This window comes from Lepisma saccharinum, chromosome 2, assembly GCF_977018435.1.
Source record: "Lepisma saccharinum chromosome 2, izLepSacc3.1, whole genome shotgun sequence".
NCBI lineage: Eukaryota > Metazoa > Arthropoda > Insecta > Zygentoma > Lepismatidae > Lepisma > Lepisma saccharinum.
In genome coordinates this window covers 93094047-93119607 of record NC_139230.1, presented here as the reverse complement: position 1 = coordinate 93119607, position 25561 = coordinate 93094047, and the positions used below count along the sequence as shown (strand labels likewise).

General features: G+C 38.9%; 1 protein-coding gene across 4 annotated transcripts in view; it reads left to right on the top strand.

Moving 5' to 3' along the window:
• The window catches only part of Nipped-B (Nipped-B cohesin loading factor), a 293544-nt gene that overhangs the window by 95346 nt on the left and 172637 nt on the right, over nucleotides 1–25561 (top strand). For all 4 annotated transcript variants that reach the window (XM_083117506.1, XM_083117505.1, XM_083117503.1 and 1 more), the window contains one exon: nucleotides 18149–18317. In XM_083117506.1, coding sequence (XP_082973632.1) covers nucleotides 18149–18317 — 169 coding nt within the window. The remainder of the gene's footprint in view (nucleotides 1–18148; nucleotides 18318–25561) is intronic.

Sequence of the window (25561 nt, the reverse complement as noted above, 5' to 3'; positions counted from 1 at the left end):
CGAGGCCCACTTTGACTGGTTCCAGCAACAGGTACAGCGCAACAAGCTTTATGGCGATTCAACACTGCATTGATGCCCTTCTTTGACACATGGAATGCTTTCATGTGACACTGTTTAATTATCTGGCTATAACTATAACCAACGTCGAAAAGGGCACAGATGTACCCCTCCCAAAAGACTGGAATTTTTGGTGCCATATAAACACTCACTCACACACCAACCATGATGATCGAAATCGTTACCATCAACGTGAAACAACCTTCTGTATATGTTGGCTTCGTTATTGTTTTTCAGTGAAACTGCTTGAAGCATCCAGTGATACTGCTTGTAATTTCCGAAGAAAAGAGTAAACAACATGGGACTTTATTTTTATTCGTTTCTCGAATGTGAAGTTGTGGATTTTTTTATTCCGACTTAGAGATTACAGTTTAAATATTGGGACGAAAATTGGGGATGGTACCGAGGCGGCCTTGTTAAAATCGAGACGAGAATAAGGCCAAATTACGACGAGCTGACGAATTCGGCAGCACACCAGCACATTTCAAGATGGCAGACTGGAAATAGATTTTCCATTTGTTGTGTGTGCTCCAAATTTTGCTGATGTTTTGAAACATCTGCATAGACTATATTTTCGGAATTTAAGTAAAGCAGTTTAGGGTATCAACAAAGTAGCTAGAATCTTCTGCGCCCGAGGTGTGAATTAATAGTATTTGGCCCTGCTGGGCCGAATTTGACTTCCCCTTTGCTTAATAATCATTAATTATCCCCTTGTGTAGAGCAAAGTTCAACGTTAATTTTCTCCCCAAATGTAGGACTCGTAAGTCACGGTATCTAGTGACATGTGAAACGCAGTTCGATATAAATTATTTTTTGTTTATTGATTCATTTTATGCACAAACATGAAAGTGTGAGGTTTGATCTTATTTTGTGAATAAACTTGTATCCGAGCCAGACACTCGGGAGTTGGGAGATGGGGTTTTTCTTGAGTGACAGCGGAACTGTCTTTTCGGCTTAGGACATGACATATTTGCACCGACACGGAGATACGAAAGGAATATTTTCGTCGAGACCGAGCTTCAAGTCAGCGGGCGGTCGAACCCATGTTCACGGATGACCAGGTACACCAGCTGGAGCCCGAGCCTGCAAGGATCGAAGACGCCTCGGTGACCGAGTTTCAAGACAATGGACACAGGTCATTCGCATCTCCTCCAAAAGAGAAGCCAAGCCACTTGAGCGTCATTTTCAACGGAAGAATTCGAATCTCTCTTAAATACGCGGTGCTACCATTCCAGACACAGTTTTTACCCGGATTTCATAGAGAGAGCATCTCCGCGCTACACTCTCGCGTGATCATTGCTTTGTGTCCGTGAACTTTGTTTCCTTACGTACTGTGAGCGACTTCCAGATAGAGAGTTACCAGTGTGCGCCTTATTTTGGTGAAGATTACGCGGTGATTTGTTTTTGCCAAGCGTGGACTACATAAGGATGGAGGGCTAAAGAAGATAGAGAAGGAGGGGCCGTCGCTCCCCCTGACGCCTGCAACGACGCAGAAGCCAGCCAGACGACGCCAAAACCAAACACTGCCCAAAGCCCGCTCCAGAGAGAGAGATTGAAGGACGACTCCAGAACGACGCCGATCGAAGCCAGAGGGAGAGATTGAAGGACGACTCCAGAACGACGCTTCCAGAACGACGCCGAATCGAAGCCAGTCACCAGAGAGATTCCGAACCGGCGCGTGACCACGTACATCCGACGCTAGTGGCAAGAGGAACGCCCGAAGTTCTGAGGAGGTGCAAGTACACCATATCGTCGCAATTATTCTTCGTCGCGATCGACCTCGGAGGACAATTTCGCCACAAAGGAACCGTCTGCAAGTCCCGCGTCCAGGAGAGATGAATGACCACGCCATGTAGCAGAGTCTGGTACAGTATACTTCAGAGGGTCTATGTTCATGTAAACGTGCGTCGTTAGTATCAACACCGTACAGTTAACACCGAAGTCTCACTTATTCGCAAAGTTACTCAGGAAAAACCTAAACCTAATTTCCGCGTCTAAAAATTGTTTTGGTATTGTTGTAAAAAAGGGTTATTTCATGTTCAGATATTCTAATTTAATTGTCTGCATTCAGCGTTACAAGCTCCATTTCATTTCTTTAATATTTAGTGTAAATTGTCAAAGTGTGCTCCATTTCTTGTATAACCGACCGCCCCGTTGCGCCATTTAACTTGTCAATAGTTGACTGAGGTGTCCTTTTTAATTGTGGAAAGCGTAAATTTTATTGCAAGGTCGTGCGCATGAAGTAGTATTATTTGTTGCATAGTGGTTTTTGATGTAATTTTTGCTCGCGCCGACGATTGATTAGTGTATTCCGGCAGCTGGAGCCAATTAAGTTTTTGCATCACTATGTAATTGTGTAGTTGTTCTCATTGGACGAGAGAGGCTTGTGTGTAATACCCCCCGTCCGAGAAACTGGTAATAAGTTGTGTTTACGACTAGATGCATACGTTCATTCGAACGAAAGATTTAACCACGCCGACCCAATTGTCTTAGTTAACCGCTTTCCGAGGGCTGGCACTTAACTTAATTTAAAAGAGCACAGGAGCTGGCAGACAAATGCCCTAAATTCACATAAAGGTTTAAAATTAAAAGGAATGAAATGTTAATGAGATCCATGATTTGTATCCATACTTCACATGTAAAAATACCTCAGGTGTGTGAAAGAGAGAAGCGTGAATGTTGTGAGAGTGAGGAGGTTTTGTAAACAGTTGTTGATTGCAATATTTTTTTGTTGTTACAATATATATTCACTTTTTTTACCGTTCGTCAGTGTTGTTATTTGACGTTTTTCAGGTACCAGATATTATGCTATTAGTGTTTTATGATTGTTCGAATCTACATATCAAAGGTAAACAAAACGGTGTAACATTTCAAGGTATTAATCTCCGCCTCGCAATAGTATGACAATAAACGACCGTCTCAGTACCGAACTTGATAACTGGACCGTGAGTCACGACCGGTTTCCCGTACACATAACGACGTTTGGCCCCGTGCCGGGGTATGATTGACACGTCATTTCGGGGACCGGGAGTGCACTCGTTACATCGTAACTCAATTTTTTAATGAAGAACTGTTCAATAGTGTCTTGCGTGATACATGCACAGAAACCTACGTAACACAATCTGCGTGGTTCATCATTTTGGTTACATTAAGTTTGGCAACGCACATGGGAGTTTTTCCGCTGACTGATTGTCTTCCACATTGAGGATCTCTCTCGTGTTCATCACTTTCAGTTGGAAATGCTCCGCATAGGAAAACAGGTTTCCGGAAGCACAGATGCTTTTTCAATTGGGGGGGGGGGAGGCGGTGAACTCTATCCTCCCAACAAACCTCCCTAGCATCCGAAACAACTGAGGACATTGTCAACCACCAGATACTTGACTGCTTGACAAGCTAAAAGATACCTGTTTACTTTTTTTCCCTTCTTTTTTCTCTCCAGCCTCTAGGTATTTTGGGTGACTAGTCTGGTAATGTATGTCAACGAAATTGGCTTTTAACAGTTAAATGCCATCCATGTACGTATATTGGGCTCCCCAATTAACAATCCACAATGGAAATATTCCGAAAACAAACCCGAGTGTTAATGTTCGGTTTATCTTTTTTTCTTATTTTATGTCAGTTTCTTCTTTTCAAAGGTAGATAATTACAACGATGAGGATTTTATGAAATAGATGAAAATACAACACTCACTGCTCAGAGTGGGACTCAAACCAGGAATATATGTATTTCCCGACTTCTTTAAACGTTCTCTGTTTCCCCTTTTTGAAGGCAAGGGAAAGAGTTGTAGTTCGGAGTTGCCAAGCCTCTTATCACCCTTCCCCCATTATGGCCTGTCCACGCGCTACGTTTTCAACTACGTCTTGCCAGCACAGTTGAAAAATGTACAAGCAAGATGTTGCAGTTCTGATGCGTCCACACGCTACATTTTGCATGCATAGTTTTCCTACTCAGTTCCGCACAGTCCATCATGGAGGGAGTGCTGCTCAGGTCATTCTTTGCAATGTCTCTTGCAAAGAGTTACAACAGAGGAAATTTGGCCAAAAACAGTCAAAGAAACATCTACTTTACAAACCTTTTCATTGATCGTGGTTAGAAATGGACTTACTATGCGATTCTTATGATGTACAGTAACTAATAAAAGCAATAATTCTAATTACATGCGAGTTTATTTAAACGTAAATACTTATTTGTAATTAATAATGTAAATCTGGTTGTTTTTGACCGCATTTCCCCTGTTGATATCCATCTCATTTTTTGTTTACAGATACCTCTGAGTACTCTTTATGCTGTAAATATCAAGTTTTATTAGGTCCCCCACCAGAGATAGCTCAGTTGTTAGGGCGTCTGACTACCATGCGAGAGACCCGGGTTTGATCCCCAGCGGGGGAGAACCGGGATTTTTCCACCTGTTCCAGCGGCTCCGGCGCCCACCCAGCGTCGTATAAATTGGGTACCTGGAGGAAACTCTGGGGAGTAAAGACGGCCTGATCACATCACCCCTACCTTCGGCCCTGAGAAAGTGTGGGGCCGTAACTCCACACCCCTTATACGCTTTCATGGCGTGGTGCAAAGCACAGAGGAGCACTTTTAACTTTTTATTAAAAATTTACCAGAGATTAAGGCTCAAATTTTGAGCTTGAATGAAAGGATGACTAACAAGAAGTAACATGGAATAATATATTCCATGCTGAGTATAAGAATATAAATATAATGTATAGGCAGCACTTGAAAAAGAAAGAGATGCAACTCCTAGGAAACCAGTAACAGAGCTTAATTTTTTTCTGTTAAAACTTTGTATGAATAGCTTTCCTCTGAAAAAGTTATAGCTCTGATATTACAGTCCTTCCTGCTAAAAGAATCCTGAATTTTTATTTTTGTTGAAAAGCGAATATCAGTTTCACCCTAAATTTTAGCCTGTAAAAATCGTACATGACATAAAAAATGTAGCTTGAAATGTACAGAAAACAATGATTTTTACTCTAGCTTTCTATCATTTTTGTTAGCTGAGTTATCAAATTTATCGCAACTGTCTGCAAAGACCAAAAGTGCCGGAAGGCATGAAACAAAAATGGCCGTCATTTTAAAACTAAGTCGTATAAAAAAGAAATAATGCCTGTTTTGAACGACCCTTGCACAGGGGTTACAACAAAAAAATGTCAGGCAACCAATTATTATTTTTTTGGACCATCTATGAATTGGGAAGAGGTTCTGCACACCGGGGGTCATGATCGGTGGATCGGGAAGGAATTCAGGCAGTCTGTGAACTGGGAAGAGACCTTTCACTTCCCATTCGCATGCAAGTGAAGGAGCAGTAATATTTAAAATGTCGAAAGTTAATGCCTGCATCCAGTTTATTCTTCCTCCTTGCAACAAAATCGGCGTGACATTCCGTACAATTGCCAATAGAATGGATATCATGAATCAGAACAAGTTTCAAAGCAGAGAACGACATTTTGATTCATCAACCGCACCAGCTGAGGAGGCCCGTGTAAAATGACGTCATTCATGGTTTAACCTGATGAAATCTCGACACCGGTGAAATACGGAACGCCAAAGGGTGCATCAGTGATGCCCGTGCACCGGTGGATTCTGGAAAGCGCGCATGAGTCAAGGTACGTTTTTCTAGAACTGTCGCCAGATGCAGGCGACTGCTGCCGTGCACCGTGCCCCTTGTGTTCGGCGAAAATAATTCAGCGAGTAAAAATCATGCGACTGAAATGGTAGGAAAGTGTCAAGGCCATTCGGCACGGTGCGCGGCCACAGTCGCCTGCGTCGGGCGACAATTCTAGGAAAACACACCTTTGCCCTGTTACCATAAAGTAGCAGGACTTTCGACTGTGAAAAATGGTTTGTCAGTTTAAGGGCCCTATGTCAGTTTTGGTGCCTTTTCCCTGTACTTACACCATAATGGTAAGCAAGCAATTTCATACTCCAGACGAAGTTGCGTCAATTTAGTTGAATCGCTAAACATTTTCTCCTGACCATTTTCCATCCATAATTTCAAAAATACCCAGTTGCGGTCTTCACAAGTATTCCCCCCCCCCTACCCGTTACTTACACCCGAAACCGGTTGTATGCAGGTCGAAAGCACCTGGCACTCCCTCTGCCTCCTCGAATCTCTCCCCTCTCTTCGTGAACAACGTTCCATCTTCCACCATCAAGAGCGGAATAGGCTGTCTGCAGGGTTGCCCGGTCATGAAAAGTGAAAGAAATACAATATTTGAAGTGCAAAATTAATTAATTTTGACATTGATGCAATAAATCAAAACACCTAAAACTTGTTTTTCAAATGTCCAGATAGACTAATGAAGACTGGACATAACAGTTTTAAAATGGAATCCGAACCCGGTACTCCTCGATTACAAGACAACCCCGCCACCATTGGGTAGGAATCCAGGCACATATCTACAAATATATATTTCGAACCAACTCTCAGAAATTATAATAATAATGTAAGTGATTAAATTAAAATGATCACATTGAATTAATAACATTAATTAAATATGTAAATTAATTAATGTATTGTTATTACGTGAATACTAAAAAGACGTTATAGAGATATAACAGCATGTATTCATTATCTCATTATCTAGCTTAGATGTAGTTAATATGGCAAATATTAACCAATATAAAACCAACTCAACCCTGGGTAGTAAATTAATGTCAAATAAATTAAGAATTTAACATTTATTGAATAACAAAAAAAGGATGTTAACCCCCTGGACCCCCCCCCCCCATATACGTCGTTGGTAGAAACACACACATGTACGTGCAAGGCAATAACAAGTTCGTAACTAGAAGCAGTGGCCAAAATCTGTCTCGTCGCTGCTCCACCATGTAGCAAGGCATTTCATCCAAACACTCAAATGAAATAGGTTAGCCGCAATTGGCAACTAAGCCATAAAGCCAAAGTTTTCGCTCCCCCTCTCTCCTCCAAAGAAACACGACCTTTTTGGAATTTGGTAGTTGACGCATTTTGGGTTCTATGTGTAGCTACGGCTCTGGCCGTAATAAAAAGAATACTGAAATGTAGCGAGTCATTTTGAAGAGACTGCCGTAAATGTAGAGCTTTTGTAGCAGCTAGAGATGCCCTGGACGACTATTCTGTTTCCAGCTTTAAAACGAAGTAGGTGTGGCCAATAAGTTACCGAAATTTGTATTAATGCGCGCGGTGCCCACTTTCTATTCGCCAGCACTTGCCCCTCCCTCCCAGCGCACGTGTTGTCTTCGGTGTCAGTATTTTCTTTCCACAACGTTTCGAAACGAGTGACTTTTAAAAATGTGCAAATATTAGTTTTTAAAATGAACACTGTTGTAAATACGACAGATGAAGAAAATATAATAAAATAGAGGTAAACACTTACCAACGATGTCAGTTCTCGTCAATGGTAATATGCCATGTAAGAAGAATTCACACAGCTGGCCGTTGTAGCGGAGTGGTTATCACTGCGCTACGACGCCAGGAGTCCCGAGTTTGAATCTTGGCCTGGGCATAGATGTTCTTTGTGAGTGTTATTTCATCAATTTCACCATATCATCACTTATCCTCATCCTTGCGATTAGCCTTGGCAGAAATGCGAAGTAAAATAAACCAAATGAATTATGCAATAATTTAACCAGCGTAGACAAACTCATATCCATGAAAAAAAAAACATCCACTTTCCTGCTGACGGCAGCAAGTACAAAATCGGCTAAAATGTGCCATCCGCGTTTTTGTTCGGCTGAATTTCCTTGCGGACCGCATAAATGCTTCTTTTTAAGACACCTGTTCAGAAGTTAACGATTCAACACAATACTCTGGATTCACCGCAATTTTGTTATCGCCACTTGTTCAAGGTTTCAAATGTAGATGTTTTGTAACACTTGCTGTTGAAGCCACATCAACATTCAATGATACTTACAACCTATAAACACTACGCAAAATCTCGAGAACCACCACACGGCAACGGAGAGGAAGGTAGGTTTTGCAGGGTCGAGGGGAGGAAAGCTATAAATAGCCGTGTGCTTGAGGGTTTCGGAAGATTCTTGACCACGAGAAGTAGTGTCTCCAACTATGTTATTTTTTCCCTTATGAATTAGATACAAGAAATGTAAAGGTCTTATTACGTACACGCGTGTTGGAACATTATTAAAACTTTGTAGTTGCGAAGTTGGCTATATAGCAATTAGATACGATAACAGCTTTGGAATCTTACCGAATTGTAACGATGTTTCTATAAAGGTCGGGTAGCAACACTGAATGGCACAGTTTGCCCATCTGTAACGCCAAAAGCTTGTGTCCCCGCCCTCTACAAATTCCTTCTTGGAAGCACTTGCCAGTGTATGCATCTGGCATTTTTCTTTGACAAGCTTGGGGAATTCAGGTTCCTGAAATCTGAGCATGTTTTATGTGGGAAGTAAAGGAAAGGAAACGTAGGTGGATCATTTAATAAAAGCTAAATAACATTCCGTACGATTTTAAGCATCACTGGTTGTATTTGCACCAAGCACTTTGGCTTTTCTCAAAGGTTTCCCTACAATCTTTTGCAGTGTTGATTTTACCTTTCTAGATAAAACGCATGAAGTTGAAAGTAGTGTGTGCGTGTTTGTGGTATATACATCAACACGTGTGTAATCTAGAGATTCCCATGTCAGTCACTGTCAGTCTAAATCATGTTTTCTGATTCTGTCTAGTCCGGTCTTACAAGATTATAGACTTAACTTAATATTGCGAATTTGCAACACTGCACAACACAGAGTGACGGACAAGTAGCGGGAATTGCGTTAATTTGAATGAGTGAATGTCGCCGTAGGTGCTTTACTAAAGAATGATTATGAATTCATAAGCAAGGATAAGGCTAGTAAATGCTTTGAACAGCATACAATGCTGTATTACTCTAGTTTCAAGACGGCATTGAATGGACTATCTATCAGGGTGCAAAAGGTCTGCGGAGGGACTACTGCCAGAATCCACCAATAAGGCTGCACTGGCTTTCTCTAGAACACGTGCTTTTGTTTACATCCACTTCGTAGTGGAAAAAAATGGACAATAGTCTGATATTTCATGTAAGCGAAAGCAGTAAACTGGTTTAGAATGACTGATGGAAAACCCGTTTTTCCCTGTAGTGCACTTGTTCTGAAAAATGATGTGAGATTAAATATTTTATGGTATATAGATATTTTGGGCTACTGATCCGGATTTACATTTGAGCGCACATCAGTTTCCGAATTTCAATGTGGCGGAACATTACAACCTTCCGTATCCAAATTGGGAGAAACGCACTTGGCGCGGTATGTACACACTCCACTATAGTGACATCATTCTTCGCCAGAAGTATTTACTAGAAGTACCAGAATTATTAGTATTTCAAACATCCGGATATCAGATACTCTGATATAGGATTAGGATTATCCATGTATCCGAATTGTCGGGATTATCCGATATCTGGATATTAGAATTAGCCGGATTATCCGAATTGGCAGGATATTTGAATGTGTGCATTATCAGGACAGTTTTATCGTTTATCCGTTGTACGGGCTATCTACATATTATTTTATTCGTCATTTTCGTATTTCATTGTACGGGTTTTCTACAAATGATTCATCAAATCTGTTCTATCGGATTATCCGGATATTCGGATATCCAGATTATCCATTACATCCGAAATGGATATCGGATAGTTTGATATCGTTATTCGGATTTTGTGGCCATCCCATAGTAAAGACTAGATTCTGAAGAATTCCTGGATATTTTACTCATTCCTCGCAGATAAAGCGTTAGCGAAGAAAGAACGTAAAAAAATCGGGTACTTTCTCAAGAAACACGTCAATGTTCTATGGGAACATCGATTTTGGGCTTCCTGTGCTATTTTTCCTTAGATTTTCGTAGAACACACACACACACAAACATAACCTACTTTTGTATTTGTGTGTATCCAGTGCACAGTGATTCAGAATGCCAAAATACAAAAATAATTGCAAAAATAGAACATTTTACTTTTCGGTAAGGGGATAAAACATGAACAGTTCTCTAGACAATTAAAGAGGATTAAAAAAATCTCTCTAAATCGAGTATTTGTTCTTGTTTTCTGGCCACAAAATGGCCTTTCGCTAATATGGAATTTTCGCACTATATTTTACACTAGGGATGAAGGACGTATTTTGTGTGTGTGTGTGTGGGGGGGGTCCAGGGGTCCGGACCCTCCCGAAGGATTTACCAAGTACTAAAGTCAAATAATGAAAATGTACTTTTTAGCATTTGTTGTACTATAATCCATGGTTATTTATTTCCTATGAACTTGGACAAGGATTATTATATTGGGATCATACTGCCTTGAAGTTTTATGGACACTACTACTACTACTACTACTACTTATGAAAATATGCATAAAATATTAATCAGGAACACCCATTTTTAATTATTCAATACATATTCAATTCTTTATCTACTTGACATTAATTTCCATGTTTTTATACAAATTTGGCGATCTTAAGTACACGCAAACTAGATAATAAATAAGTTATATGCTGTTATATTTACATTCTTATACTATCCCTTTAAGTATTCATGTAATAATAAAAATGCAATATTAATAAATTTACATATTTTAATCAATATTTAATTGAATTATAATTTAATTGTTTTAACTTAAACATTGTTTTTGTTATTATTATTTCTGGGACACTACCTAGGTAGTGCATGCTAGGGATAGCCAACAATATTCGGAAAATACTCGGATCCGGATCCCAGAACCGGGTTTTGTAATCAGGATTCCATAACAGTTGCTCGGATTACGGATTGTTGATGTATGAATTTTACAGAAAGGGTAAATTAAGACTATTAGATCAATAATTTCCAACTCTATTGTAATGAAATATTATACGCAGTAAATAAACTTATTTACGTCACTATAATGTTTCAGTTCCAACACCATAAAACATTACAAATGTAGAATCCACATCCACCTGTTCTCCGTCGTAACATCATTTTATTGTAACAAATATTCTTACCACAATATTCATATGCTCTTAATGCGACTTTGTGACATTTACACGTCATGCCAGATTGCGGTTGACTTGAGGCTGCGGCCTGCTTCCTTCCAATGGGAGGGGTTTTCTGGATCGGTCAAGTTCCATGAATCACCCCCATGCGTCCCCTTCTTGAACCGGTTTGGAGGTTTTCATACACTTTGGCTCAGGAAGGGGAGGCATGCCTGCATTGAAAATAGTAAAGGGGTAAGTGGAAGACCAGCATTTGTTGAGCCTCCCCATGAAATAAAGCCCATTAATTGATTTAAGTTGAACTTAAACTTGTCGAGTTATTTATTGAAGTTTACCTGCTTTCACTAGTTTCATGTTGATATGTTCCTATACATCTCCACCGAGCATTGGAACCATAGGATAAAATGTCACAACATAGTGATTGGTCGAACGTGTTGTATGGTTGACTCTGGGTTTTACAACCGAACGTTCGAAGTTCGAGTCTTAGTCTGGGCATGGATGTTTCTTCAATTCTATCATCATCCATTCTCGCGACGTAAAAAATCAAGAAATAAAAAACGCAGTCTACCAACTGCAGTAGGGGTTCAAGTTTGTGAATGAAGCTATACTAAGAGTAATGCTAATCAACTGATTGATACACACTGTATTAGATTAAAGAAATGTGTTAATGGCTGTCTTATTTCAATAGCACACCTCATAGTACCTCCACACACACCTCTAGATCTCTGATTCTGGTGTGGCTGTCAACTTTAATCGTTAGAATGCAAAGTTACTTTGTACCTATTCGGTACAGGCACAAAGCCAGGGTCTGGCCTCCGAGGCTGAAGCCTCCCCCCGAAATCCTACAATAACGTATGGTGAAAAAAATTTGCACAAAGTTTGCAACCCTGCGGAACTGGCAATACTGTACACTGGCACACCATTTGAGCTGTGTAGCACACCATTTGAGCTGTGTAGGATCGTACGTCTGCCAGTTATGTAGTGTGAAGAGCAGGAGAAGGATGGTGTGAAAACAAGTCAGTATGTAGCTGAAAGAAGACGACCGTCGGAAAATGATCGTGTAATATTGGACAGAGAATCGTGATGTTCGAAAGTCCGAGCTTGTGAAACATTTTCAACGTGTAGGATTTTTCCGTCGTACGGTTTATAATATTGTGTCACTATGATCCTGGAACTGCTGCTGTGCCCGATCCAGTGCGTTTTGCTGCCAAAACCAAATTCCCACAGAAGGTGTTGGTATGGCTTGCCATGAGTGAGAAAGGACTGTCGAACCCTCAGTTTTTCAAGGCTGGCCTTGCACTCAACACCGACCGGTATGTAAAGTTCTGTTCGCCTAAAGTGAAGCAGTTTATCAATGAATACCATCGTGGGGATAATGTTGTTTTTTGGCCAGATTTAGCCAGCTGCCATTACGCTGCACAAAGTCTTGCGGCCATGGAGCACTTAGGTATCCCTTACATATCCAAAGAACAGAATCCCCCTAATGTTCCCCAACTGCGGCCCATTGAAGATTTCTGGGCAAATTTAAAGCGGATGGTGTATGCCAATAATTATCAACCACGAACCGTTGCAACCCTCATCCAACGGATCCGCAGATGCTTGCGCGATGTTGATACATCGACATTTGCTCCATCTATGCAGAAAGTGCCCCAAAATTGTCGCAAGGCCAGCAGACTCGGTGTGAATGTGTTTGTTCATTGATGTTCAGATACCACCCTTGTATACCAACCAGCACACGAAATACATCTGTGCGTTTTTGCCCTTGACCACAGCGTTTTCTTTTTGTGCAATTTTTTTTCACCATACGTTATCTAATTTAAATAGTGTATAGGTAAAGGTACCCCTGTGCGTATGCACACGTTCCATGAAGGCACATGGAGTGATGTGGAGTATAGAGCTCCCCATATTCTTCATGTCTCGGCAATACTTGGGATGATGTGATCAGCATCACACTCGGCCACCTTAACCACAGGGTTACCAACTTACCCATTCATATGAACTCTACCAACTGAGCTATCGCGCTCCACTTAAATAGTTTATAGTGGTAATTAATTTTACTTCATGAACAGGATTAAACATCTTTTATAATAAGTTGTAATATACTGAGAAATTCATGTTAATGAAATAAATATGTTTAATATGTTAGTCAGCTGCAATATCGACAGTTACAATAACTTCACTTTTTTTCAGTGCGCATGTATGTGCTTTTATTCTGACTGCATTTTCTAAATTTCTGCTAACAATCGTAGGTAAAAGCTTTGTTATAATCACACCCCCAACGTTTTACACGCCCTTTAGTTCATATACACTAAATACATATACTAGATTCCTATATACGAGAATATTCCACAAAAATCAAAATGTCATCCATTGTGAACAGAGCCATTTATCAATCATTTTGTTAAACATGCTGACGAATCTAGGAGTCACGAGTTCAATCTGCGCTGGAAACATATTGCACAGTGGTTCGCATCATACTTTAAACTGTTCCTGTAGTCCTAATTAGCCGATCTGAGCCTAAAGTGGCCTTAAACTTAATAAGTATTGGTCTGTATAGATGTAAAGATTATATCAAGACGAAAATATAGTCCAAAGGTGTTCGTGGCATAAGCATCGATACCTTTCATTTATTGGGTAGGAAGGGCATACTGTACACGAATATCAAGAACGTATTTAGGGATGAGCCCAGGGGTTTTTACTTCCCTGAAAGCTTTACCAAGTTCTAAAATTAAATAATAAACATATGCTAGTCTAGCATTTGTTGTATAATCTAGGGTTATTTATTTCCGCAGAACTTACTGAAAGATAAGGATTAGTTTGGGATCATACGGCTTTGAATGACAGTACCAAAGGGCCTCCCCCATGACGCAATGGTAGCGTCATTGCCTTGTAATCAAGGGGTCCCGGGTTCGATACCCGGTGGAGGCACAAGTGGCTCGGATCCCACTTTAAACTGTAGGTCCAATCCCGATTAGCCTCACTGTGCATAAAGTGGACTTAAAACAGCAACTCAAACCAAACAGTACCAAATAACATTTATGGACATTACTTCTTATAATAATATGCATAAAGTATTAATCAGGAACTTTACTTTTCGTCACCTGGATCTAACATTCTTTTTGTTATTAAATAAATATTAATTTCCTTATATTTTTTAAAATTACCACCTTTTTACCTATTCATATAACAATAATACATACATACTATTATGAAGAGACCTATACATTAACGTAATAGTTTCAACGTTTATAGTATCATTATTATTTTTATTTCTCTGACACTTGTTTTAGACCCCCTCTCCCGCCGAAATAAAATTCTAGATTCGTGCCTTACAAATATCTACGTATATGCATATTACACATTTCGATACCAACAACGCTTGTGTTTCATAGTATAATGGAATCACATATCGCATTTTTTGTGGTGCGACACAAGTTCACCATTAATCGAAGATATAGTCATTTATTGTGGTACATTTATTTTTCCTCCAGAAAACAAAATACTTTGTATGAAGCCTACTTGGAGGTTACGGCCCCGGGTTCGATACCAGGTGGAGGGACATTGCACAGTGGTTCGGATTCCACTTTAAACTGTAGGTACAGTCCCAATTAGCCTATCTGTGCATAAAGTGAACTTAAAACTTAAAGTGAACTTATGTGATCAATAGTTAAAATAAATGATTACAAAAACAAATGCACACAACCGCCATTCGCATTCGAACTCGCTTTGCTGTTAGCCAGAAGCCAAGTGGTGGGGACAATTGTCAGGGAGATTTCACACCAAACCCACACGCGACACGTGTCGCTTGAGGATTTCATCAATCGAACGCAGGCTTGTGTGGCTTGTCATGCCACTAGGTTGTGAAACGATAATATTGATTGGCTCGTTCCTAAGCAATGTGTGTCGCTTCGGTTTGAAATCTCCCTTAAACCAATGAAAGTGACCCGGAGAGCCGCAGAGCCGCCCCCCGTGCCGGAGTGGTTAGCACATCGCGCTACGACGCCAAGGGTCCCGGGTTCGAATCCTGGCCTGAGCAGGGATGTTTGTAAGTGTCCATTCATCAAATTCATCATATCACTCATCCCCATCTTTGCAAATTAACCAAAAGTGGCACAAGAAGCGAAGTAAAATAAAGCAAATTAATCAATCATTAAATTAAAAGAGCATTGCAATTATTTCCTTACGAGACGAACACGATTAGCAATAACACAGATAGGAATAATTTTCTAATAAATAAATTGTAATAACATTACAGTCTGCGTGTTCGAGACGAGGCAGCAAACACATCATGTTTACATTTGTTCGTCGTGGATTTCCCATATCTCACGTGTCCCTTGCAATTGTTGATATTGCATGATACACAAAACACTCCATGGTGAGGTGGTTAGCACAGCTCGCTACGGCGGCAGGTGTCTCGGGTTTAAATCCTGGTCTAGACATTGGTGTCATTTGTTATTTCATCATATCATCCTCATCTTCGCGATTAGCCAAAGGTGGTAGAAAAACGAATTAAAATAAACCAAATCAATCAATCAATTATGGAGATATTGTAGAATGAGCAATCTTGAATTTCAGTCTGCCCATTATTATTTGTCTTGGTCAGTTTATAAATACTGTCAATGCTTCTTACAACATCGCAAGTATCATTAATGTTTTGGATTTTGCTCAGGCAAGACTCTCAAGTTGTTGTTTTCAAGTCGTCTCTCTTAACGAGGAAAGCTAGTGGCAACCCTGCCACGCGCCCCTGGTAGTTATGTCAGAGCAACCTTTGCTGTGTTGGGATGCATACGTACAGGATATATTTTAAGCTCTTATAGCGCAGAAACTAAGCGCTTTCGAGGTAAACTTTATAGGGAAAAGTTACTTGTTTTTATGATATCTACCAGCACCCAAGCGTTGTTGAAAGAGTTTCGCGACACCCTGTATATATATATAGGAAACTTTGTTTGCTAGAGTTACAAATTGTAGTTCGTTTTCTTCAGTACATACTATGTTGCAAGCCTGTGGTCTAGAAGCCCAATTTTCATTTATAAAGAAGATGATTTAAAAATTGATTTGTCTTTTACGAAATTTTTCAGACTCCCACGTAGGTAACGCCGTGTCATGATGGTTCAAAATTGTACCTGAATATTGCCTGATATGTGTTCTATTCTAGTAGCAAGAATGCGCATTTCCTGCTGATACGTTCGGGGAAAAAAGTATTGTAAAGACTGACTTTCTTTTTGGCGGGAAACTCCCCCCTCCCCCAAATATAGTCAGAATGAAATTAAACTTTACTAATTGCTACTGACATACCTCAAGTCTCATATGACACTCAAAATATGTATCTCCGAACATCATATTATACACAGGTTCTTCCCAAAGTCACAGAAGCTGGCTCCTGTGGTCGAGTGGTTAGCACATCGTGCTACGACGCTAGGGGTGCCGGGTTTGAATCCTGGACTGGTCATGGATGTTTGTGAGTGTCCATTCATCAATTTCATTATATCATCACTCATACCCATTTTCGCAAATTAGCCCAAAGTGGCACAAAATGCTAAGTAGAATAAAGCAATCAATCAATCAAAACCCAAAGTCGCACAACACTCCTCGTGACAGGGGTGTGTTACCTGGATGTGACATGGTTGGCATCTAAGGGTTAAACCGAAATGGGAAAAGGCGAACAGAGACTTCTCATTTTGCCTTAAATTGACTACTGTAGGTCAACTGGTTTGTATGTGCTGATAAGGTATAAGGTGAAACTGGCATAAATCGTTTCTTATAATGTTGCAATTAATATTCAGGTGATTTATTATAATATACCTGCCAATTTTAGAGGTCACAGTAATAATGAATATATATCCTACATGCTCTAAGGGAACTTATTTGTGTTGGTTTATGCACAAAATTATTTTTTACTTTGAACTTCTCTATTGAGCCACGGTGGTGGTGTCAGTTGGGCATCTGACTGCCAGACTGCACTAAATTCGATTCCTGGGGTGGGTGATCTAAGGTCGGATTTCTTCCTACCTTGTCCCTGCATGAAGGGGCTCTGGGGCTCACCCAGTCTCAAATCATCAAAGGGCCTCCCGATGGCGCAGTGGTAGCGTCGTCGCCTTGTAATCAAGAGGTCCCGGGTTCGATACCCGGTGGAGGCACAAGTGGTTCGGATCCCACTTTATACTGTAGGTCCAGTCCCAATTAGCCTTACTGTGCATAAAGTGGACTTAAAACAACAAATCAATCAATCAATCAATCAATCAAATCATCAAGTATCTGGGGGTAACCCTGTGGAGGTTGGAGGAGGGGGTAAAGGTGACTGGAGCATGGTGCTGATCACATCACCTCTAGATCGAGAATGTGTGGGGATCCTACTGCCATATCCCCTAAATGTGCCTTCATGGCACGGTGCTATATGCATGGGGAACTTTACCTTTAAAATTGTGTTTCAATGTATTAGGTGTTTAATTTATTTCATTTACACATGTACTCATAATTCATACACTTCTCATGATTAATCTAAAAAGAAGAGCAACGTTACACATTTTGAAAGTCATTTTTTAGAATGTTGCTGTAATAATTTTCATCTGATCCTGTCAGTTTTCTTGTGTTGTTAACTACTTTACTACAATCCAGCATTTTGTTTTAAATTACATATGGAACTTGCTTACCGGGGGTATACTAAGGGGGAGGGATCTTTATCTCAAGAAAAGGGATAATTGGTTCCATTTTCGTATTCACAATTGTATTCAACATGTTTTCAGAAGTTGAATCCTTCCCCATAGAAAACTCGAAAGTACATTTATGCCTCCTTACGAAATAAAATTATAACAATTTATAAAGTACAACATACCTTTAAATGAGTTTCAACTCAACAATTTTGAGAAAAAATTTCTACCAGTTCACATGCACTTCTCCAGTGTCAATGTTATGAATTCATATATAGTAAAACTAGTTTCTCTTTTATATTGGATTCCTTCGGAAAATTAGTGTGGAAGGAGAATGTATTTATTAAATGATGGGTCATAATTCAGCCTGGGCTGGAGCACCAGAAAAGTAATAAGTAGGTTTTGAAAGACACCATGTAGAAAAATGTGTGTGTGTATAATATTTAAATGCTTTTTCATTTTAGTGCTGCCAGAGATGCCTCTACCATCACCACTGCCACAAACTTTAAGCAACAAATCTCTGCTGTTCCACCCACGTGTTGCAGAAGAAGCACAGAGGCTTCTGAGTGTGCGTGATGATGCATTAGTACCCCAACTTATTCAGTCACTGGGCCAAACGTCATCTGATCACATGTAAGTCTCATGATATTTCATACAAACAAGTGAATTGCTGTACATGTTAATATGAATTGTATTTGCATTGTGAAACTGCGTAATACAACAAAGAGTTTAGAAACTATTTAATTTCTTTGTCACAGCATGGAAATTTTGATATTTTACCAATTAGAACCAAATAGAAGGGAAAAATACATCTTCAGCATATATATATATATATATATATATATATATATATATATATATCTCACTCTCTCTCTCTCTCTCTCACTCTCTCTCTCTCTCTCTCTCTCTCTCTCTCTCTCTCTCTCTCTCTTTCTTTCTTTCTTTCTTTCTTTCTTTCTGTTTCACTTTTACATCATATTAGCAGAGATTATATGAAAATTAGGGTGTCTACTTTATTTTTGGAAATACCACATTTTTGGTAATGCTTTCATCAAAACAAATTTTCAGCCAACAACTACATTTAATATAATAATCAAATGTTGTAAGTCTTTGACAGAAATAATGAAGTATGCATTGCTAGGCATAAAGCAGAATTGTGCTGGCCCCCGTGGTGGATAGGTTTGCACATCGTGCTACAACACTACTAGGGGTCCCGGGTTTGAATCTTGGCCTGGGTATGCGAGTATCTCTTAATCAATTTAATCATATCATCACTCATCTTCATCTTTGTGATTAGCTAGATGTGGCAGAAAAGTGAAGTAAAGTAAACCAATTCAATGAATCAGTAAAGCACAATTGTGATTGCAGAGTTTGTCTTATCACTCATTCTCATCATATGTGTGTGCCAACCTCCGTGACAGAGTTGTTAGCACAGCACACTACAATGCTAGAGGTTCCGAGTTTGAATCTTGGCCTGGGCGTGGGTGTTCTTTGTGACTGTCCCTTCATAAATTTCATCATATCATGGCTCATTCTCATCTTCATGCTTAGCCAAAAGTGGTAGAAAAGTGAAGTAAAATAAACCAAATCAATCAATCAATCGTCATGTGTAACTAGTATGATGTACAGTGAACTCTCTTTAATTCAAACTTGGGTAATTCGAACCAAAGTTTATTCCCCTTGAAACCATCTTTAATGATGTGATGTTTTTGTTAATTCAAATTGTGGATAATTCAAACTTTTTTCATGTCCCCTTGGAGTTCGAATTAAAATGAGTCCGCTGTAATGTATTAACATTGTATCAAAGGGGTTAGCATGATCCTAGTATCAAATGCTGAGTAAAGCATGGAGGTTTAATTATGGTTCCCCCTTTAAACCTCATTACTCATTCACATCATTGCACTTAACCTAGAGAAGTTTAGGAATAATTAAAATTTGAACTCCTGTTGTGTGTGTCTCCCTGCCACCAAAAGTGGCAACTTTCTGCAAGTATGAACTAACTTTTTTCTTCTTCTTCACTTTCTTGTCTGCTGGCTGTGCACCGAAAAATTGCATTTCCTTAATGTGTTAAACTCTGAAGGAGAGAGGTGAAATTGTAATAAGTACTTTGAATCTTGCGAAGTTGCAAGTATGCAAATATTTTATTTTCCTTTGTCCAGTTGCAGCTTGCTTTTATTTGCATTTGCAGTGTTTTCAGCATGTTACACTTACATCTCACAAAAACACATATTCATACTTTAATATTGAAAAAAATTCCTTAAATAATGACTTCATGACCCATGCATATCAAGATACAGAAAGTAGGGCAAAGGACGGAACCAACAAGTTATCCATGGCAAATATTTTGTGTTTCAGCAATATTGATATAGTCTCAGTTGCATGGAGATTTGGCTGCAGGTTTTGCAACATTGGTGCAAAACTAACAGTGAATGGTATAGTTGAGAATAAGATTATGTTCAAGGAATTTCTTTAGAAGCAACATGGACTGAATGAGTTCAGAAATCTAAAGCCGTTCATTCACTGGGATGACCAATCTTTCTGGTTTTCTTTGAAGTGATCTTGGACAACTTACTAATTTTTTAAAGAAAAATGGTAGAAAATTATGTGAATAAAGATTGATCTATATTTGTAAGAAATTTTATCAGTTATTTCTGATCAAGAAGTGTTATATCGAGGAGCAGAAAATTGTTTTCTATATGCTTATGATTTGTCTAATTTGTGGTTTGTTAATCCATTATTTAAGAAAGTAAAACACTAGTAAGAAAATGTAAAAAGAAATCAAAGTAATATGCCATAACTTACATTTTTATTGAGAATTGCTAATTTCCAACTTTACCTAAGTAGGGGTTGAATAAATAAAGGTTAAGAAAAACGAAGGAAAAGTGAAGAAGTTTGGAATATTCACATCATGTCAGGTACAAAGATGTTTTTATAAGGATACTATGTATGCCTTTTCCTTTCTTAATAATAATCTTATTATATTCTGTACCTGGGCTTCCCCAAAAGCGTAGTGGTGACATAGTCTCCTTGTTCAAAGGCAAATAATGCTTCGGATCCTACTTTAAACTCTAGGTACAGTCCCAATTAGTCCATCTGTGCACAAAGTGAAAACAAAAATTCAAAATATCCTATTCTGTGACTGTCCAATGTTGGTCAACATTACAGATAGTATAAATCAAAACAAAAATTCAAAATATCCTATTCTGTGACTGTCCAATGTTGGTCAACATTAAAGATAGTATATTTCTTCAACTCTTGGAAACCTTTCAACATTACAGACAGTATATCTGTTCAACTCCTGGAAACCTTTCAAATGCTGTAAAAATTGGGTAACTTTGGTCTTTTGACCATTGAAGAAACCACGTAGGGGTGGGCGCGTGCAGTACCGAAGGCACATTCGGCATTTGGGAGATTGAGAGGTGCCAAAGGACAGGATCTCACTTATCACACAAAACTTGTGTAATAAGTGACCCCCCTTCCCCCCCCCCCAAAGGAAAGCAGCAGCATCTTCATGCATAAAATGGAGTTTCTGTCTGTGGGAGTGGTCTTGGACCGAAAATCGTTGAGTTTTTCCACTTCTTGAAGGTGGAAGAAATGCTTAATATTTTCTTGCATTGTTTACAGAAACAGAATTCATGCTGCTGATATTGATAGATTTGACAGTGCTGGGGCAGGAGGTGGGAAGGGAGAGTCAACATGAACATGTCTGTTAGGTAGGCCAGATGCACAACAGCAAGCTGCTGTGAAAGGGCTTTTGGGGACTCTTTCACAGCAATGCACAATATTAGTGAATCGGCTGTGTTTTCATCATTCAGTCAAAGAGTGGTTGATTACATAAGTGTTCACAGGGTCTCTCCGATGATTTAGTGGTCACATTGTGTCGGCATGTCAGGTTCAACCCTAAATGCAGGCATAGTTTGGATCCCACTTTAATCTGCGGATCAAGTTCCAATTAACCTATTTTGGCACAAAGTGGACTTCAAAGCAATTTCCCCTTCAATATGCAACTCATGAAATAATCTACAAACTGCAATCATAAATATGAATGACTGACGATTCTTGTAGAATCATCTTGAACTCTCCCTTAGCCTGCCCACAGATGTAAACTCTGCGCAGTAATTTCTATCTTACGATTAGTTATCAGATTCTTTTAAAAATGTATTTCAAATTAGTTTGTGCTAATCGAGTATGGTTGCCTGTGTCTTTCCTATAAATCATACCATATCATGGCAGAGTGGTTAACACAGTGCACTACAATGCCACAAGTACTGGGTTCGAAATCTGGCCATGGATGGATGTTCTTTGTGGAGTGCCGTTTCATCAGTTTCATCATATCACCACTCATACTCATCTTCGCGATTTAAATTAATAAAAACAATTTACAGTATCATTCTCTGGATGTAAAGACAAATGATGTGAGTAATGTTCTATAAAGTTTTCCATGTAAATTATTTTCATTTTAAGATATTAGCATTACATTTTTATATCTTCTGTCGAATGTTATTATCTTTGCGAGAAATTATAATTGCATGATTTTAGTTTTTGGAGATATTTTGCAATTTTTCTCAACACACATGCAATCTTGTAAAACAGAGTTTTTGGTTATCAAGAAAGAATACTTTCCATGAAACGGATCGATAGTTTTGTTTTCGACAAGTGTTACCAAGTCACATGCAGTTTGTTGTAGATATTTTGAAGACACATTGAAGTGCATTCTTGTAGTTTGATTCACAAATCGCAAATAATCTCTGACAAAAACTGAATGACCTGCTGCAGTTCCTCATGTTGTTCAGAATGAAGTGGATTACATTAGTAGAATTTGATGCCAACTCAGTGCTGGTTTTGCCCTGCTTAGCAAAGGCTATCAGAATAACATGAAAAAGAATAATCATGCATAAACATTACAAATGTGCATATAATAATGCATCCTGCATATTTTCTATTTGGCAATGCAAATCAATCTCACTTAATTATTAAATACCTCCCGGCATTAGTTATTAAAAAAAGCAAAATAATGTTGTATGAATTGGTGATTGTGAAACAGTAATGGCATTGTGATTGATATCACAACTTAGGGGCAAAAAACTTATGCTGCAGAAGTGCAAGACTGGTAGTGCCATCAGCTAAAAAATATATATTTTCTTCCTTCAAAAACCAGGTTAGTGGCTTACTTGATGGTGCAGGATATTGAGAAAATACGGTAATAAATTTTTGTTATATCTATTTTCATGTTCTCACTTATACTGTTTTCCTTTCGATTGAACAATTTGTTACGTTGTGTCATGCACACACACTAGCCCTGTCTAGTTTGCTGCACTTTTTGACACTATGTGTAGTGCAGGTGCCTCAGCGTCAAGCTGGTGCAAGAATATTTTGTTCAACCAAGTAGATTCATGTTCAGAAGATTAAACAAATGCCTGTCTGCTGGTTTTAATGTTAATTTCATGGGTTAGCACATAACACGTGATCATACACCACACCACACAGCCCCAGGACATAGTGCAAAGGTCAGACAACAAGTACACTACGTGACACCAAATCAAGGAAGAAGGAAGTGTTGCACTTTGTAACCAACCAGACATGTGAGTGCAAGGAGAATCAAAAAGTGCAGTTAACTAGATGGGCTACTTACTCTTTTGAGACCTTAAATGATTTACACCTGCATCATTCTTCGATGGAAGCCCACTCCAGATTTTATAAACCATGTTTGAATTTTCAAATTTGTTATGTGTTATAAATATGGCTGAGCTCTTACCACTTTGATACTCTTATCTATTCCCACCCATACCAATATTTAAGCAATGTGACAATTTCGAGTTGTTTAGAATATTTATAAATGTTCTATCTGGGTGAAGCAAAAGTCAGGTTACATAGGAAAACCAATACATGCATACAACACATACACGTGATTGGTATGTAATGGTTACAGTACATGCTCTATATGTGCATCATCTGCTTGAATGTATGCTTCAATTTGATGCTCCCAGTTGCATCTTGTTGGTATGGTGGGGGTGATTTGGGAGCCTGTGTGATTGTTTCTTTGAGGTGGTCCAGGCTCTTAATTTTCTCACCATACATCAGGGGTTTGCAAACTTTTTGCTATCGTGGCTCCCCTCAGCTGACAAAATCTGCATGTGCCTCTCGTCAACAATAATATATAACCCTTAGATGCCAAGGCTGATTTTCCAGGTATTTGCACTAACGCTGAGCGTGTTTTCAGCAGGAAATTTGAAATTCTGAATGCTTTTAAATGAAATTTTATATTTCCGGAACTAAGAACGTTAGAGGTACAAATGATACCTCGTTTTGTTCAGTATACTTTGGGCTATAATCCTGATGGAAAGAGAAATAATTCCGTAGTCAGAAGAAGAAAGAAAAGGGAAAGTAACTATTTTTTTTTTACACAAACTTTGAAATTCATCGGACCCCCATGCAGGCTATGCCAGGACATGAATTTCCAAAAGGTACCCGCATAATGCCTGGTATGTTTGCTATTGATGTAGAAAAATTTACGCACTTATTTGTAATACTTTTGGAGAAAAAGAATATTTTTCAATATAGAGCAATAAAATTCAAAGCCTCAAAAAATAATTTGTTATCTTAACTTGACCCCACCTGGCTGCCATGTACCTCCTACTGGGCATGGTACTTTCGGAAGCATAAGGTGCAGAGGGGAACATAGCATGACTGACAGAAACAAGCCAAATCATTCAACAATACTTCATTTATAATCCTACGGTGCAGTTTTGTGAAACAGCAAAGAGCAGTCTGCTATTTTCCAACCCTTTGTTGGCGGCTGTAGGGTTTTTGCTTTCTTTCCCTGCCGCTTCCCCCTTCCATCTCCTACTCCCCCACCCATGCTTTTGGCACCAGAAATGTCGGAAGGTGGTACTTCTATTGCCAAAAGTGTGTTTTGAAACACTAAAATTGAGAAATAAGAGATGTTTTTGAAACCAATGAAAAAAAAAAGATCACATTTTTTTGGACATGGCCCCCTCTCCACCCCAAATAGTAACAATGACTTTACTAATTGTTAATTACATACCTTTAGACTCATGCAGAACTCGAGACATGTATCTCTGATCATTATCAAAAGTTACAGTATGTTAAAGAAGTAACATACTATGAGAAAAAGCTGCTTGTGACACCGGTGTCACAAGCTGTCCTTAAGGGAAATACCTACTGTGACACCCGTGTCATGGCCCATCATTTAAGGGATAAATACATGTGACCATGAAAGACCAATACAAAATATCTTCATGTAATTGATTAGTTTTGTTATTTTATGTCTCTTTTTGCCAATGTACAGAAAGTTACTTTTCAAAAGTAACAGTTAGTTACTTTGTTCAAAAAGAAACAGTTACTCATTTTAAAAAGTAATTTAGTTACGGTTATTTTCTGCTGGAAATGTTCTTGCAAACAATTACGTTCAATTGATCATCATTATTTTGAATAAAATAAATATGTGAAGACATGCATGTGTGTCATGTATGCATATAATTCTTCATACTTGTATATTTCTGTTATTCAGTAGGGGTGATACAGAAGGTATTCCTGTAAGGAGAGTACAAATCACCAATCATTTTTCAGGGAGGGGGGAAGGGGTTCAGTTCCAAATATGAGATCCACTTTTCCAGTTCCCTCATAATAACAATAAATACACACAAACTTTAAATCGAAAAACATCCCACATCTTAACTACTCACACGCACATACACACAGTTAGTATTGCAAAAGAATATCATGTTCACACTAGTGTGTGACTCCATTCCCATTACGACGAATGCTGAAATTGGAAAATCTTTGTCAAGACAAGATACCTGACCCTATAATCACTCCCTAGTCTGTGTTATAATTACCAAGTTCTCCTGGGAAGG